The 17,433-nt window shown below is 55.1% G+C and overlaps 2 protein-coding genes across 4 annotated transcripts in view; one reads left to right on the top strand and one right to left on the bottom strand.

Annotated features, from left to right (window-relative positions):
* The window catches only part of LRRC74B (leucine rich repeat containing 74B), a 17,955-nt gene extending 11,906 nt beyond the window's left edge, over positions 1-6,049 (bottom strand). For both annotated transcript variants that reach the window (XM_035706272.2, XM_025474914.2), the window contains exons 1-4: positions 5,805-6,049; positions 4,773-4,915; positions 4,217-4,349; positions 3,062-3,268 (exon numbers count right to left, since the gene is read on the bottom strand). In XM_035706272.2, coding sequence (XP_035562165.1) covers positions 3,062-3,268; positions 4,217-4,349; positions 4,773-4,915; positions 5,805-5,955 — 634 coding nt within the window. In that variant the 5' untranslated portion in view covers positions 5,956-6,049. The remainder of the gene's footprint in view (positions 1-3,061; positions 3,269-4,216; positions 4,350-4,772; positions 4,916-5,804) is intronic.
* P2RX6 (purinergic receptor P2X 6) lies at positions 6,039-17,433 on the top strand. Of its 2 annotated transcripts, none has more exons than XM_025474911.3 (12): positions 6,039-6,202; positions 7,753-7,903; positions 9,267-9,338; positions 12,615-12,690; positions 12,868-12,961; positions 13,037-13,117; positions 13,219-13,360; positions 13,448-13,557; positions 15,152-15,245; positions 15,333-15,398; positions 15,580-15,657; positions 15,744-17,433. In XM_025474911.3, the coding sequence occupies exons 1-12, from the start codon at positions 6,054-6,056 to the stop codon at positions 15,909-15,911; spliced, it is 1,281 nt and encodes a 426-aa protein (XP_025330696.3). In that variant the 5' UTR covers positions 6,039-6,053; the 3' UTR covers positions 15,912-17,433. The 2 variants fall into 2 exon arrangements, with proteins under 2 accessions (XP_025330696.3, XP_048957853.1); XM_049101896.1 differs by lacking the exon at positions 6,039-6,202 and adding an exon at positions 6,213-7,031.

Below are 17,433 nucleotides of genomic sequence, written 5' to 3'. Positions count from 1 at the left end.
GTCCCACATCAGGCTCCCTGCAGGTAGCCTGCTTCTCCCTCTACGAATGTCTCTGCCTTCTCTGTCTCTCATGAATAAATAAATAAAATACTAAAAAAAATGACAAAGCTGAATTCCTCAGAGGCGGGTATAGGGAATGGACTGAGGTGGGTGGGAGTAGAGAGAACCCAGGGCACCAGTTGGAAGGCTTGTGTCATAGTCTATAGGCAAGAGGTGATGAAGCTGGTGCAGCTGTGTAGAGAGGAGGCACTTGTGGCAGAGATAGGAAAGAGGGAGCAGTGCAGGGTAAGAAATCTTGAGAGATTTTTAGCATGTAAAGATGGACAGAAGAAGCCCCACCCACCCATCATGCTCTCCACTCTTTCAGGATTCAGCCAATCTGACCTGCTCCCAGTGCTCAAAAGCACCAGCACCGACATGACTCTGGGCTACCCCCTGGGTAGAACTGTTGGCCCCCCTCATTCACCTGGCTAATAGCTCCTCATCCTTCTAACCTGGGTTCACGGCATCAGGAAACCTTGCCTGCCCAGCGAGGCTGTGCTGTTTGGGCCCCATGTCCACCATGCTTCTATCCTTCCACGCTCTGGTTGAATGACCTCCCTTTGTCCAGCCAGTCTCTCCCACCAGCCTAGGAGTCCCTCAAGGATCTGAATTTGACCCCTCTCCATGAATCTGAATTTGACTCCTCTCCACCTTAGCTCCTGATGTGGGTTAGTAAGGCTAGTTTGAAGAGATGCACAGAGGAAAAACAGATGCTCTAACCGAGCATCTGACTAGGTTGCTCTGGGGTGCCTGGCTGGCTTGGTCAGTAGAGCATGAGACTCTTGATCTTGGGGCTGTGAGTTCAAGCCCCATCTTGGGTGCAGAGATTATTTTAAAATAAGTTCAGAAAAGAAGAAAAGAAAAGAGAAGAATAGCCTGCCAGGCTAGAACCACTGCAGCAAGATACTTTAGCACCTTGGAGAGCTCCCTGCAAGGCAGCGGGACTCCCTGTGCGGCCTCCCTGGGAACAGGGCTCTGGATTCCAAACCCCGCACTGGGTCTGACACCCGCTGATTCTCGGTTACAGGTGTACTTTCGCCCCTCCTGACACTTCTAGGGCTGGGAGGAGAGGGCGGTGGTCCTCACTTTCTAGGGAAGCCCTTTCTTTGCTGAACTGGAGGGTGAGAAGGTTCCTCTACGCACAAGAATCAGCCTCTTGAAATTCCAATGCTTGGCCTTCACGACCTCTGCAGCCGACTATGAGGTAGGTGCTACCTTCATTCACCATGGGTCAGATGGGGAGACTGAGACCCAAGCCCTTCACCCTTCAAGGGAGTCAGGCCCACCTACAGATCCCCACTTGGGAAAACAAAATGGTCCTGCTGAGTTTGTCCTTTTCTGAGCTGAGGTCCTCCTTACAGCATATTTGCACCACCTTCAGAGGAGGCCTTAGCTTCCCTCCCCTCCATCCTGGCTGCCTCTCTGATGCTTGACTTTTCACTGTGAAGGCCCAGGGGGACATCTATACTTAGTGTGTTGCAAATCTGAAATGAACTTGTCTCTCTTTTTATTTTTATTTATTTTTTAAAAGATTTATTTATTTATTTATTTATTTATTTATTTATTTATTTATTTATGGTAGACACACACAGAGAGAGAGACAGAGGCAGAGACACAGGAGGAGGGAGAAGCAGGCTCCATGCTGGGAGCCCGACGTGGGACTCAATCCCGGGACCCCAGGATTGTGCCCTGGGCCAAAGGTAGGTGCTAAACCACTGAGCCACCCAGGGATCCCCTTGTCTCTCTTTTTAAAAAAGATTTTGTTTGCGTGTGTGTGTGTGTGTGTGTGTGTGTGTGTAAGAAAGAGAGAGCAAGAGTGACAGGGAGAGCGAGAGGGAGAGAGAGAGAGAATGAGCAGAGGGTGGGGCAGAGAGAGAAGGAAAAGCAGACTCCCCACTGAGCAGGAAGCCCAATGTGGGGCTCCATCTCAGGATGCTGGGATTATGACCTGAGCTGAAGTCAGAGGCTTAACCATGTGCCCCTGAACTTCTCTTTTAATTTCACAGACTTCTCATAATAATTGTCTTAAAAGGTAAACATGCTCTCTGGCAGTTAAATTCTAAGACTGATCTTGAAAGGTCAAGGTTGGTACCACTCCCACTCTAAGCTGCTTGAGACAGAATAATTCTTCTCAAACTTTCTTGATCAGATAAATCTCCTAGGGCAAATGTAGATTTGCCATTAAAATGTAGATGCATGGGCCTTGCCCCATCAAGACTCTGGTTCAGCAGGTCCAGGGCCCAGAAATCTGAATTCCTAATTCAAGATCCCAGGTGATTCCTATAATTGATTGGAGTGATTGAGAACAGACAGGTAGAAGTACATGTTCCTGGCAAAGCAGATAGCTTGTGCAAAGGCCCTGGGGCATGCAATAAAGTGGTGAGATCAAGGAATCCCACCAATGTCTTTCACAGCAGTTGCAATAAAATCTTCATACCCTTTGCCAAGATTTGTAGGCCTGCACCATCCACTGTCTCTTCATCTTATAGCCTAGTCCCTCCCTCCTGGATCACTAGTTCAGTCACACTGGTGTCTATCAGTCTGGGAAATAAGCCTGCAGGTTCACTGTTCCTCTGCTTGAAATGTTCTCTCCCTGGTCTTGCCATGGCTGACTCCTTCCCACCCTTTGCATTTCAACTCAAATGTCATCTCAGAGCCTCCCCAGCCACCTCTCTAAGACAAGGGATCCCATTCTTCTCTAGACTTGTGCCCTGTTTATTTTGTTGCATCAATAATTACGGAGAATTATCTTGTTAATAGGTATTCCTCGAGGCCAGGGACTTTGTTTTGTTCACAACCAGGTCACTAGTGGCTAAATTAGCATCCGGCACATGCAGCAGCAGGCAATGGCAATCTGTGGAATGGATTAAGAGTTCTGTGTAGAAGGAGTGGGAGGGGGGCAGGCCAAAGTGGGACATGGGAAACAGGAGCCAGAGTATGAATGTTAAGAGTGGTCTTGCCAACCTCCACCCACCTCTGCCCCAGGAGGAGGGGCTTGGTGGCCCTGGCCAGATGTTACCTGCTTGGTCATTCAGCTGGTTATAGCTTAGGTCCAGCGATTTCAGGCCTGTGTGGGCCAGCAGGAGTTCAGCAAGGTACTGGGCTGCATGCTCCTCCAGGCCATTCCCTGCCAGCTGTACCTTCTGCATGGTTGGATTCACCATGAGGGCAGCACAGACTGCTTGAGCTCCCACCACTCCCATCTGGTTGTCCGACAGGTCCACATCTAGGGGTTGGCAGCACTCCTCAGTCAGTGGGATCCAGAGGCAGGTACCACCCTCTTCCACCTTCTTCTATCCCCCAAGCCTCTAGGCCTGAGGCAGTGGACAAGGCTATGCAGCCAGACTATCCTGCGGTTGCATGGTGACTCTGCCTCTCATCAGCTGCATCCACCCCTCCAGCCCTAGGCAGCTTCTCTGATGCCCGCACCCTCTCCATGCATCCACAGCTTCTTTATCAAAGGGTTCAAACTGCCTACTTCATGGTGCTGTACAGGATGCCTGCAATGGTGATGCAGCCACCCCGAGGATGATTCGTGCTTAGCAGCGGTATAACTCACCCACAGAGTCTTCACTAATTCATTTCTGGGAACTGCCAAAGGCAGCCCAGGTGGCCATGCATGGAGCATGTAAGTGAGCCAGGAGCTTTGCTAAGCACTTCACATATGCGGTTTCATTTCTTACTCAGCACAAACCCAAGGACTAAGTGCTATTGTTGGGGCCATTTCACAGATTGAAAACTAAGGCTCAGCGAGGTGGAGCAGCTTGCAGGGGGTGGGGGCACCCTCTCTGTGACAGAGATGGCGTTGGTATCCAGCCCCACTTCATTCCCACCCAACCCTCCACCCTCTCACATGGCCCATCCCCTGCCTCTCTGTTGGAGACTTCTCTCATTCTGCATTTAGGCAATGGGAGGCAACCACATGCAGAGGGGAGCTGGCCAGCAGAGGAGAGGAGTTGGGGGAGGGAGGGCGGGTCAGGAGAGGAATAGCATGCAGCATTGGGGGCACCACAGAGAGTCTAACTCCACCCCCAACCACCCCACCCTGTGATGAGGCCCCTGCCATGGCAACACCAATAGACCCCAGGTGAAAAGGCCCAGCCGTGAGGGGGCCCACACCCCTCAGGGAAGGGAGGACTCAAATCTGCCCACCTGCCCCAGGCTCAGCACCTACCATAGATACTGCTGCTTTTGCTCAGGGCACCTGCCAGGGCCTCCACACCAGCCCCACAGAGCCCATTGTCTCGAAGGTCCAGTCGCTTGACATAGGGATTGGAGGTCAATGCTGAAGCCAAAGCCTGGGCACCCTAGGACAAAGAGGGGCCTGAAGGACCTGGTCCTTCCCAGGGGGAAGGCCTCAGACACAGCTAGCCACTATCCTGGCTCATTTCCAGGGCACAGCCCTCTAACTGGAAGGCCTTTCCCTTCCCACATGCCCAGGGGACACTTTCTTACCCTTCTAGGCTCTGCTCAGACCTCACCTTCTGGAACTTTCCCTGACCATCCCCCACTGCCAGCAGATTAGCATCTCCCAGCAAGCCCCTCAACCCTTACACTGAATCGTCATAGCCTTGACGCCTGCTGACACCCAAATAAGGGGATTGAATATGCCTGGCACGCAGCAAGGCAGGGGAGTGTGTGGTATGGGCTCAGGAAGAGGCCACTCCCATGGCTGCTGCTTCCCAGGTCCTGTCACTCCAAGCCTGACCGCAGGGTCTCTCCAGGGTTACCTGAGGCCCCAGGCCACGGTGCCGCAGGTTCAGCTCTGGGGTGCTCCCTAGGTGCAGAAAGCGGGAGGCAGGCACAACACTATGGGCTTGGCAGGACCTTAGGTAGAGGGTGTCCTTGAGCAGTTCTCCAGGCCCCTGGATGCCTGATAGGAGACAGGGAGAGGATGAATATGGATCCCTTTCCAGACCCAGTCTCCTATTCCCCTGCCCTGTGTCACCATGCAGCCTGCATTTCCCTCTAAAGTCATTTCTCCCTGTGCTGTTAGGGACATTGAAGGTCAGAGAAAACAAATTCTTTCCCTAAAGTCACACAGCTAGTAGTAGTCAATCCTGGCAGAGTCAGGGTTAGGACCTTTCCTGTCTGACGCCAAAGTGCCTGCTGTGTCTTTTCTGCTGGATTACAGAACACGTATGTTTTGAGAATATTTCATGGGGGAAGAAACTGAAACAATTCTAAGTTCTAAATATTTATTGGCGGGGGATCCCTGGGTGGCTCAGTGGTTTAGCGCCTGCCTTCGGCCCAGGGCATGATCCCAGAGTTCCAGGATCGAGTCCCACAAGGGGCTCCCTGCGTGGAGCCTGCTTCTCCCTCTGCCTGTGTGCCTGTGTCTCTGCCTCTCTCTCTCTCTCTCTCTCTCTGTCTCTCATGAATAAATAAATAAAATCTTTAATAAAAATAAATAAATAAATAAAAATATTTATGGGCTTAGTTTTCCCTGTGGGTTGGGAAACCCCAGCCCTGATGTCGTTGCAGGGTGAGACACCTCTTCTCACACTGTTCGGCGGGGTTTAACGTCAGTCACTTTGAGGCATTTTCTACAGTGGAACTCCTGTTGCCCCCAGGAGCACTGCGGGAAGGGCAAGGGGCCGGAGCGGCCGCTGCTGTCCTGAAGGCGTCCCACGGAGGGGTGCGCTCCCTGCCGGACAGGGGCCCCTTGCCCACTAGGCCCCAGCCTGGCCCCTCAAGAAGGCAGGCGGGAGAAGCTCCCCAGGGGAGCAGGCAGGCCCGCCCCCATCCCTTCCCGGGAGCACCTTCCATCTCCCGGTCGGAGTCTGAATCAACGTCCGGACACTCCTCGGCCTCCGGGGCCCCTGCTAGACGCCCAGCGGCCGCTGCCTCCTCCTCCAACTGCTCTCCCCTCTCCCCAGACCTCTGGCAGGGACCCCCCGCGCTTGCGCTCATTTCTCGGTGGTCGGCACGGAGGCCAGCGCTGTGGGGCGCGGCGCCTGGAGCACCGCCCGGGGATGTGGGCGGACCCTTCGACGGATTAGACCAATCGAATGTGGCGCGCCGCGAACAGACGCCCGCTGCAGCCAATAGAGGCGCGCCTCCCCGGCGGCAGTCGCCCGGGCAACCCGGTGTTTTCAGTTGCTACGGAAACGGCCGCGGGCGTGGGCCGACCTTTAGCCTACTACCAGGCTGCGCGGAGGTGAGCGTGCGCGCGCCGGGGTTCGAGCAGAGCATCGCCCCCACACCTTCCGCCGACTGGGGAACGTGGCTGACTCCGCAGCCTGTGCTTTTGTCCCTCCGCTTCCCCGGCACGCGGCGCCAGAGAAGCTGGGGAACCTTGCAAGGCCCGGTCACCCTCCTCTGTGGAGCCAGAGTCAGGCTCTCACCCTGTGGCTGCTAGTTCTCATGCTCTAGCGTCGCACATGCTGCTTCAGCCACCAGGAACCTTCTTCCTCTCAACTTTGCTTGTTGAGCTTCAGAATCTGCAAGTGTCAGCTCAGAGGTCATTTCTTCCTGAAGCTTTCCTTGACCTCTCCTCTGGGCTCCTGCAGCCCCCAAGCTGCCCTCTCACAGTACCTGTGACACTTGACTTCTCCTCCTCCTCTCCTCCCCCAGGGAAGTGAAGCCAGAGGGCAGGGCGCAGGGGCTGCTCCTCTCTGCCTGGCCCTGGGCCCCCTCAGAGGGAGAGGGTGGGAGGCTCAGGGCAGCTCCTTGCTGGGGCTGAACCTGGGGCTGGGGCTGGTGGTGGAGGCTGGATCCTGTCCCCAGTGGAAGTGTCCCTTTAATAGCTTGCTGGCCTGGTCCGGTTTGGGCGCCTGCTTTACCTCCTATTCAGCTGTGGCTGCAGCTGCTGTGCTGACTCATGCGCCCCAGCAGCCGGCAGGAACTGCAAGCATGGGCTTCCCAGGGGTCTTGGCAAGCTGGGGGCTTCTGGATTACAAAACGGAGAAGTATGTGATAACCAGGAACTGGCGGGTGGGCGCCCTGCAGAGGCTACTGCAGCTCGGGGTCATGACCTACGTGGTGGGGTAAGAGAATGGCCTCTGGGCCTGGCTGGCTGGGGGGGATAATGATTGGTCCTTCTGGGTCTGTGGGTAGAGGGTTTGACTCTTCAGGGGCTGAGCTGGTGGTAGCAGAGGGGAGCAGGTTGGGACAGGGGAAGAAGTAGGCAGAAGGGATGATCTTTTGTCTAGTGGCCAGTGGATACAAGAGCAAGCTATGTGCTTGTGTCCTCCCGTGTGCCCACCTGCCTCCTTTCTTGTGTCTTGTTTCCAAGCCCATATTGATGTCTGGGCACAGAGCAAGATGGGTCCCTATCTGTACCCAGGAGGCCCCTGGTGGGAGAGAAGGTAGTCAGTCCTTGATGCTTGGGAGAGCTGGAATACTAAAATTCCTATAGGGACCACCAGTTTTAGCTGAGTCAGAGGAGTCTTTGTGGAGGAGTTGAGCCTAACCATGTAGAGGGAGGGTGTTGACCGGTGAAGGGGGTGATGGTGGGCATCTCCAAGCCCATGAGTGCCTGACAGGGGACATGCATGAAAGGCACTGGCTCTCTGATCGTGGTTGGACCTTTTGGGCTGTGCAGGGTGTTTGGTGTGGGAAATGAGGCTGGAGGGGAGGCAGAGGCCCTAAATGCTGGGCTGGGAGCCTGTGTGATGTGTGAAGAGAAAGGCCGAGAGGGTAGGGCCCACTCTGCCCCTCTTTACCCTGACCAGGGACATACCACACTGCCCATCGCTTCTTCCTAAGGTGGGCTCTCCTCGCCAAGAAAGGATACCAGGAGCGAGACCTGGACCCCCAGATTTCTGTCATCACCAAACTCAAAGGGGTTTCTGTGACCCAGATCAAGGAGCTGGGTAACCGGCTATGGGACGTAGCAGATTTCGTGAAGCCACCACAGGTAGGTGCCTTGGTTCTGCTGCTAGGCGGTGACACTTCTGATACCACCCTTGCAGCGAGCATGTGCCTGAGAGGCACCTGATGCCTGAGCGGGATGCTGGAACGATCATAGGCCTGGGCTTGGGAAGGGCCTTACACAGGAGTGGTCCCTGGACAGGGTTTTCTGGGATGTGTGAGAGGTTTCTAGGTGGACAAGGGGGTGGACAAGGGGATGGACCAAGTAGCCACGCCAGAGGAACTGCCTTTAGAAAGGCTGCACCTAGAAGAGTGGAATGTTTAGGAACTCAAGTCTTGAGCTTGAGGCTGGGGCTGGAGAAGCTTGGGAGGCCAGAGCCTGGGGCTTCCTGAATGCTCCCCTCCCTGACCTGGGGCACTGCTGTCAGGTGCTCCTCCTCTGTCGCTCCCATGCAGTATTTCCAACTCCTTTCTCCACCCAGATTGTCTACAGTCTCAGTTTCTACCTTTATCCTACCAATGCCAAAATTGTAGCCCCATCAACCACCCACCCCCAGTACAGCTGCCTCCTGGCACACCTTTCCTGTCCAAAGAGAAATCGTCACCCTCTCCCAGTGTGGCCTCTTTTCATCCAACGAGGGCCCAAACTGGACCTGTGCCCCCTGTGCATTCCATCACCTGGTAGTGTTCACGGCTGCCTATGTCTTACCTGGATGAGACCATGATCTTCTAGTGGGTTCCCCGGCATAATCCACCCAGCAGCCAGCCTGAGCGTCCTATGTGACATCACTCAGACCCTACCAGCCCTTGTTTCCACCCTGGGAAGACTCCCTTTCCATGGTGGTGGCTACCAAATCCTTCCAGATATTGACCACTATCACAGCTGCTGCCTTCTCTCCTTCCTGGGTGTGCATTGCCCCAAACTTGAGCTCACACACACAGCACTTGGGTGTCAGCCACCCTGCCTCTCCTTAGCCACCCTTTGCCTACGCAGAGCTCACCACCTGCTCCCCCAACCCCCATCCATGTGTATAATGAGGGGCCCACCTCCCCACTTGCCTAGGCGCATCCCCAGTCCATCTCAGCTCTGGATCTTCAGTGCCTAGAAGCAGGAGGTGCGTGGACATTTCTGGCAGAGAGAATGAGTAGGAACATGAAAAGTATACTTTTTTTTTTTTTTTTATGAAAAGTATACTTATCTCAAAGAAGCAGCTATGGACTTAGAAAAGGCCAGAAACCCAGCCAGCCTCTGATCTCTACTTCAATTGGCCTCACTGGAGGTACTCTCCTGAAGTGGAGTTGGTGACTCGATCAGGCCAGGACCCTCTTCCCCACAAGCCAAGCTGCCACTTCTGGCCTGACCCTTTGGGGAAGGGAAGCAAAGACCAACCCTGACACTTGCTTTCTAGGGAGAGAACACGTTCTTCTTGGTGACCAATTTTCTTGTGACACCAGAACAAGTTCAGGACAAATGCCCAGAGGTAAGGCTTCCCAGGAGCTCTCCGGCGGGCCCCTAGTCCTCTGCCAGCCCTGGGTCACCAGCCACATTACCCCAGGGAGCTCTCTTAGCTGAGAGTTCAGTATGTGCTACTGTATCCCAGGCACTGAGCTAAAGCCTTTTTGTGAATCATTCCACTTAATCTTCACAAATATCCTGCTTGGTAGGAATTACTGTGATCCTATTTAAGATGAGAAAACAGGAGGACACCTGGGTGGTTCAGCAGTTAAGTGTCTGCCTTTGGTTTGGGGCCTGATCCCAGCATCTGGGATCGAGTCCCACGTCGGGCTCCCTGAATGGAGCCTGCTTCTCCCTCTGCCTATGTCTCTGCCTCTCTCTCTGTGTCTCTCATGAATAAATAAATAAAATCTTTATTTATTTTTAGATAGAGAGAGTACAAGGGTGTACATGAGTTGGGTGAGAGGCAGAGAGGGAGACAGAAGAAGAATTTTGAAGGAGACTCCCCACCAAGCAGGAAGCCCCATGTGAGGGTTGATCCCAGGACCTCGAGATTATGACCTGAACCAAAATCAAGAGCCAACCACTTAACTGAGTGAGCCCCCCCCACCAAGGTGCTCCGACCACTTCTTTGCTATGCACAGTCTCTATTAATGTGTCCCAAGTCAGCTTCCATTTTTGTGGGCAAACACAGGACACTCCTGCTTACTGAGCTCAGGGTCACTTATGATCTCTGGATATTTTTAACTACAACTGTGGTCACACCGGAGCCTCTCACCCCCTATTCTTGTCTATTTCTCATCCAGAATCGCAGGTTTACTTCTTGAAATCTCACCTTTTCCCCTTGCCTAAGGATGTCCCACGGATCCAGTATCTGTCACAAAGCACACTTGCTCTTCCCTCCAGCTGTGGGTTTTTTTTCCAAAAAAGTTTTTATTGTGATAAAATACACGTAACATAAAACTTACGTTCTTACCAATTTTTTTAAGATTTTTTATTTATTCATTCATCAGAGAGAGAGAGGCAGAGACACAGGGAGAGGGAGAAGCAGGCTCAATGCCGGGAGCCTGACGTAGGACTCGATCCCGGGTCTCCAGGATCACACCCTGGGCTGAAGGCGGCGCTAAACCACTGAGCCATCCAGGGATCCCCGTTCTTACCAATTTTTAAGCATATGGTTGTCCAGCTGTGGATTTTGTTTGAGCAGCTGGGACTCAGGACATAACCCTGGAAGCTTACCTCCATGGTAACCTCTTTTTTTTTTTTTTGTAACCTCTTTTTTAAAACAAGCCCAACGTGGGGATCCCTGGGTGGCGCAGCGGTTTGGCGCCTGCCTTTGGCCCAGGGCGCAATCCTGGAGACCCGGGATCGAATCCCACATCGGACTCTCGGTGCATGGAGCCTGCTTCTCCCTCTGCCTGTGTCTCTGCCTCTCTCTCATTCTGTGTGTGACTATCATAAATAAATAAAAATTTAAAAAAAATTTTAAAACAAGCCTAACGTTAGATTGCTTATGGGGCTGGAGAGTAACTGTGTGGTCCCCTGTCCCCTGTGTCCTGGTTCTTGGTGCCACCACAGATGCTAGGGGTGTCATATGTCCCAGGCTGGCCCCACCTGCAGAGGAGGTGAAGCATGTGGACAAAGGATGTGCAAATGCACATGGTGTCCTTTCTTCTCTAAATGTTCCGAAGACATCTAATTAATCAGATCGGTTTGTAGGCTGTTCTGAAATTTCACTGAAGCCATCATTCCGTGTGTTCTGGAATCCATGTGATTCCTCTTTGCCTCGTGTCCTGGCTCTGAGCTCTTCCCAGGAAACTTCTGGGGCTGGGAAGCATTCATCAGATCGGGCCACGAGGCTTCCTGAGACTAGCCAGGGTTCCTGCTAGCTCCTCTCAGGGGTCCTGGTCCTCTGGTCCCCCCCAACACATGCACTGTTCTCCTTGGAGAGTCAGGCCATCAGCAAACACCTGCTGAGTCTCGGGGCAGGTTGGGGTGGGGTGGGGGGGGCAAGGCCCGATGCTGAGGATGCAAAACTCCACCCCTTGTACCTCAAGCAACCTGCACGGGCAGCCCAGCCAAGGTAGCAGGTCCTGTGATGCGGACAGAGCTGTAGCTGGAGACCCAGGGAGGCGTGCCTGCCAGCCCAGGGCCTCAGGGAGGGTTTCCCACAGGACTCGAGTCTCAGGTGGGATCTTGAGAATGTCCAGGCAGAGGCAGCTGTGTGAGCAAAGGCCCCAAGCTATGTGAGATGAGGCTCCTCCGGGGTCACCTGCTACGGAGTGGGGTTGGAGCTTAGATTGGGATTGAGGTGGCAAGGGGGAGCAGGTAGCCCAAGATCTCAGGGGCCCTGTGTACTCTGCTAAGTAGCTGAACTTGATCACAGGAGCGTGGTGGAGCCAGGGATGGTCTCTGCTGAGAGAATGGAGGCAGATGATGCAGAGACCAGGCCCTGTGGTGGTCACCATGGAGTCGGATAGGAGGGGAGATGGTGGCCCAACCAGGCTCAGAGAGGAAGGGCGGACTCAGGACACAGGTGGCCCCACTCTGTCCTCTGCCCCCTTATCGTGGTCCCGACCCTCCACGATCCCCCTGTCTCACCTGGCTCGGACTCCCTGAGCCCTTCTCGCCACCCTGGCACTGTGCTCCTCCTGCTGTTCGTGAGTTAGGTGACCTGAACAATGATGTTCATTGTCAGCCTGGGGCAGAACTGTGTCTGTGGGACTGTGCCTTCCTCTTCAAGGGCCTAGGGCCCCCAGAAAGCATGCCACCCCTCCCTTTTTGTTAATCCCTAGAATACTGGGAGTGTGCGGGCCCTCATGGCAGGTTTTACAGAAGAACAAGCAGGGGAGGGACTAGCCTGTGGTCCCTCAGTTCTGTGCTGCTACCTACTTCCCCACCCAGACCCCTGCAACCAGGGGCCTGCCCTTCGTTCACCGCACCCCGGACCTCCACCCTGGCACAAACTTGCCCTTCCCAGAGTCCCTTCACCTTCCTAGTTGTCATCTGAGTGGGACCAGAAGACCTGGGCCTCTGGAGGGCAGATAACTCAGAAACGAAGGAGGCTTGCTCTGCCTTGGATACAGCACCTGCATCCCTAACTGGCTGGGGGACCGATCACCACCCTCCTCTGACCACATCCTTTTTTTTGTACCCTCCAGCTTGCCCATGTGCCCCCTGAACTCAGGCATCTCTCTGGGGCTAAGGCTGGAGGGTTGTGTCCCTGTAGGCTTCAGGGCTGGGTCACAGAGGGGAGACACTCCCTGGGCCCTTGGCAATTCTGCTTCCACCACCACCCCAGCACCCCTCCATTCCGCTGGCTAATTGCTGGGCCGACGAGGACTGTCCTGAAGGGGAGACGGGGACGCACAGCCACGGTAACTGTGGGCCCTGTCCTCTGGGTTGGGGCTCTGGGGCTGGGACCCTGGGTGGCTCTTGAGAGCAGGCCTGGTGGTGCCTCTCCATCTCTCCTTTCTGTCGATGCCCAACACCCCCCCCCCCACCCCCGGGCCTGTGGAGACTTGGAGGCCTGGAGTTTGTCTTGTGTTTTCAAGGCATAAAAACAGGCCAGTGTGTGGAATTCAACGGTACCCACAGGACCTGTGAGATCCAGGGCTGGTGCCCCGTGGAGAGCGGCACTGTGCCTGTGTAAGTGACCCCTCCGCCTCCAGGGCCGGGCCCCAGAACCACAGGACATGCCCTTCACGTGCCCTCTGCCCGCAGGAAGCCACTACTGGTCCAGGCAGAGAACTTCACCCTGTTTGTCAAGAACACAGTCACCTTCAACAAGTTCAATTTTTCCAAGTAAGTGTGGGTGGGTCCTGTGGGTCCCAGACCTTCCTTGTCTTCTACCTGACCTGACTCCCCTCCCCCGCACTGTCCAACCCCACCCCCCGACCCCCCAGGTCCAATGCCTTGGACACCTGGGATGCCACTTACTTCAAGCGCTGCCGCTACGACTCACACTACAGCCCCTACTGCCCTGTGTTCCGCATTGGGGACCTCGTGGCTGCAGCTGGAGGGGTCTTTGAGGACCTGGCGTTGCTGGTGGGTCCATGGGGGGAGGCTTCCAGAGGGCTCAGGGGGAGGGCCCGGGGCCTGCGTGCTGGTGAAGCAGCGATGTGCTGTGTGCAGGGAGGTGCTGTGGGAGTCCGAGTCCACTGGGATTGTGACCTGGATGCTGGGGCTTCCGACTGCCGGCCCCATTACTCCTTCCAGCTGCAGGAGAGGAGCTACAATTTCAGGTGCGGCCCCCACTGCCCTCCTGCTGCTGCCTATGGGCTCTGGGCTCCGCCTGTCCTGTGGCAGCCAGGACCCACCGGACCCGGCCCAGCTCTCTGGACACTCCCTTGTGTGTGCGAGGAGGCCCCCAGGGCAGGAGGGGTGATCTCAGCTCCCGGTCCCCCAGCTTGGGCTCTGTCCAGCCTCTCTCCTGAGCTGGTCCCCCTCTGTCCCTTGGGACTCCCCACTCTAGCCCCTCCCCTGCCCTACCCCACCTCTGGCATCTCCCTCCTCAGCACAGGGGGGTTTCTTTTTTAATTGTGCCTTAGCTTTTAGCTAAACAATTTCAAAAATCTATAGAAAAGTTCAAAGATTAGTACTGTGAACACCCATACCCATTTACTCTTTATCTGGGCTTTTAGGTTTTATTTTTTGGGTTTTTTTGGGGGGGGGGTATTTTTCACCATTTTGCCACATTTGCTTTCTCTCTCCCTCTCTAGAGTGAGTGGATATATTTAGATAGATTTCAAAGGAACCATCTGAAAATGAATGGTGGACATCTGACACCCTTCCTCCCGACACTGTTAGAGAATAAGGACCTGCCCCACGTGACTGCTGTCCCATTGCCACACTCTAAGAGCTTAACATCGGCAGGACAAATCTAATATTTAACTTTCCCCAACTATGCCAATAATAGTCCTATATCTTTTTTAAAAAAGATTTTATTTATTTACTTGAGAGAGAGAGAGCGTGCGGGAGCAGGGGGAGGGGCAGAGCAAGAGAGAGAAAGAGAGAGAGAGAAGCAGACTCCCCACTGAGAAGGGAGCCTGACATGGGGCTCTACCCAGGACCCCGGGATCACGACCTGACCAAAGGCAGATGCTCAACCAACTGAGCCACCCAGCTGCCCCATAGTCCTATATCTTTTTATTTTCCAAAGCAGGATGTACTCAGGGATGTTGCATTGCATTTATTATCACATCTTGGAGTCTCTTAAATAGATCTCCCCCACCCTGCTAGAATCCTCCTGTCACTTCCTGTCACCTGGTCATTGTCACATATATACACACACAGCCCCCAGGCCTGGAGATGGTGCCTCTTGACATTGCTCAGTGGGCTTTTCCTGGTCTGGCTTCCCTGGCTTTCCCAGCCCTTTGCAACTCTTAGAGGCTAGCTCCCTGCCCACACTCTGCTTTCCACACCCCTGTGATCCTACCTGTCCTACTTTCTCTGCCTAGAGCACTCCTTCCTGAGCCCTGGAAGACCAGCCTGAAAGTGTACCCTGCAGAAAGCCTTTCCCAGTTCATAGGGAGAGTGGGTTCCCCCTCACCCTTTAGACTCATGGCCCAGGGCTTGGCTCCCTACCTGCCCTCACTCCCACTACCAGTGCCGGTGTAGGGACCCATCTGTCCCCTCTGCCCCCCCAGCAGGCAGGGAGCTTCCAAGAGGCAGGTGGGTCCCAAGTTGCCTTTCCCTGTGTCCTCAGCAATGACACAGGGCTGAACAGCTGGGGCTGGAGATTTATAGAGTCAATGGATGAATAAGGAGGCCTGGGAGGGCCAGCCCAGCCCAGGAGTGGCAGCAGGCAAAGCACCAGACCTCCTTTCCTGCCTTCAGGACAGCCTCTCACTGGTGGAAGGCCTCAGGTGTGGAGGCCCGGAGTCTGCTCAAGCTCTACGGGATCCGCTTTGACATCCTTGTCACTGGGCAGGTAGGAGGTGCTGGCTGAGGGCAATGGGTGGTGGGGGTGGGAGGGAGACAGTCGCCGCCCCAGAGGCTCAGTCCAGGTTGGTCTCAGGCAGGAAAGTTCGGGCTCATTCCCACGACCATCACTCTGGGCACCGGAGCAGCTTGGCTGGGTGTGGTGAGTCTGGGCAATGTGGGCTTCCTCTGGCTGCAGTGACTGTGGGTCCAGGCCCACCCGAGGGCACACCTGGGCACCCCCCACCCCCGCGCTGTGCATGATGTTGAGTCTCGGGTGAGGGCTGGGGAGGCGGCAGAAACAGGGCCGAGGGGCAGGACATAGGTGTCCTCTGCCTCTCCAGATCACCTTCCTCTGTGACCTGCTGCTCTTGTACGTGGATGAAGAAGCCCATTTCTACTGGAGTACCAAGTATGAGGAGGTGAGCTGTGGGCCTGTCCAGACCTTGGGTTCTGTGACACTTTGGAGGATGTTGACTGAGCCCTGATCTGATGTTCTCATCTGTAGGCAAAGACCCCGAAGGTGACCACCACCCCTGAGCAGACAAAGCCAGCTTCTGCACCCCCCGCATGCGGCTGCCCAGGTGTCTTAGAGGGGACCCAGTCTGGGAACCAGACACCAACAGCAGAGTGGCCGTGCCTGGGCTCCGGCCCCCCCTCACCGGCCTGTTCCTGATGCCTGTGGCTGTTTGCTGCTGGGTGCGGGGTGGGGGCCCCGTCTTGGGGACCTGCTGGATAAAGCCCCAGCAGGACTAGGGTGGGGGGTTGGGGAAGAATCCCATCCTTCCACTCTCAGACAGGCTGTCCCTCCCCTGACACCAGCTTCAGCAGGGTGCTGCCTGGGGAGCCACAGAAACCAGTTTTGCATAGAGACCCGCAGCAGAACATGAGTCAAGAAGGGGAGACCCTAGGGCACCCATGTGGCAAGGCAGTGGTCCAGAGGGGCTCCTGCTATATCTAGGTCTAGAGAACTCTCTCCCAGTCTCTGTCACCATCAGTGCCCAGCAGCGGCCTGCTCACCAGCTGTCAGCACCGGCCCTCCCACTGGCTGTAGCAGACTCCAGCCTTCCTTCCTCTGCTGAGACTCCTATTGTAGGCAGAGCCCCTCTTTCTCAGCTGTGCTGCACTGGGGTCTATGCAAACTGGAGTCTGAAGCAAGGTAGAAAGAAGCCTGACTGGAGGGGTTGTCTCAGCTGCTCCAGTGCTGGGTTGCCTGGGGCAGGTTCCTACCCAACTCTGGGCCTCATCCATGGAATGAAGAGTGGGTAGGCAGATGATCCAACCCCTAGGAACCTCAAGCAAGGGCACATCCTTTGGTCTCACACCTGCTCAGTTTATGAGCATCAGCCCCTCCCTGGTGGTAGCCCTCAGGCTATGGGGCTTGGGAGAGGGAGGAGAGGGTGGGGGGAGCTGAGATGGTGGTCACTAGGGCCTCTGGGATCTTCTGTATGCCTCTTCATTAACCGTCCCCACATACACACACAAGCCCAACCCCTAGAACCTGCTCACCGGACCCATGGGGATAGGAGGCTGTACATCTGGAATTCATTGCTACCTAGGGTCATATCTAAGAATGTGTCAGGACATCTGCTTGTCCCAGCCTCAGGCAACTGCATTCAGGTGGCTTTGGTCATAACCCCCCACCCTAGAGCCCAGTGGCTGGAAGGAATGTCCCTAACAAAGGACACAAAGGTTTCCAGCAGGCTGGCTTGGTATCATACTGGAGAATTTCCCTTGCCCTGGAGTCCCCTGCCAGGACTCCCTGCCAGGAGGGGAGGAACAAGGGCTACAGGAGTCAAATGCCCTGTGGTTCCAGGGCAGAGGCAGGAATTTGGGAGTACCCACCCTAGGGAAGTAAGGGGCTTCTCTCTCCTGGGTCTCTGGTGACCAAGGGTGTGCTGGCAGCTTGGTGGTGGAGCAGCAAAGACCAGCTGGGGAGGGCCAGGGCTGGGGCTCAGGCTGGACTAGCATCTGGAATCATCTGACACCTGGAGCCTCAACAAAGCCTTGGGCTCCCTGCTGCTTCTCAATCCCCAGAGCAGTATCCATGGGGAGGCAGGTTCAGAAGAACCAAGGTGAGAGAACATGGCTCTGAGGCCTGGTTATCGGAGTGGGGTCACATGTACCTAGTTGTCCTCGGGGTCCAGAGAAAGCTGTTATAACTGCAGAAAGTCAAGGAGTAAAGCCTGCTAAAACCA

The sequence above is a fragment of the Canis lupus genome, chromosome 26 (assembly GCF_003254725.2).
Source record: "Canis lupus dingo isolate Sandy chromosome 26, ASM325472v2, whole genome shotgun sequence".
Classification (NCBI taxonomy): domain Eukaryota; kingdom Metazoa; phylum Chordata; class Mammalia; order Carnivora; family Canidae; genus Canis; species Canis lupus.
The sequence above is the reverse complement of the archived record's forward strand: the minus strand, read 5'-3'. Positions and strand labels throughout refer to the sequence as shown.

Coding starts and splice junctions, on each gene's coding strand:
- P2RX6 (XM_025474911.3), top strand. CDS start 6,054: ATGTGGCGCGCCGCGAACAGACGCCCGCTGCAGCCAATAGAGGCGCGC. Junction 6,203..7,752: donor TACTACCAGGCTGCGCGGAG/GTGAGCGTGCGC, acceptor CTTCTTCCTAAG/GTGGGCTCTCCTCGCCAAGA. Junction 15,246..15,332: donor ACATCCTTGTCACTGGGCAG/GTAGGAGGTGCT, acceptor GGTTGGTCTCAG/GCAGGAAAGTTCGGGCTCAT.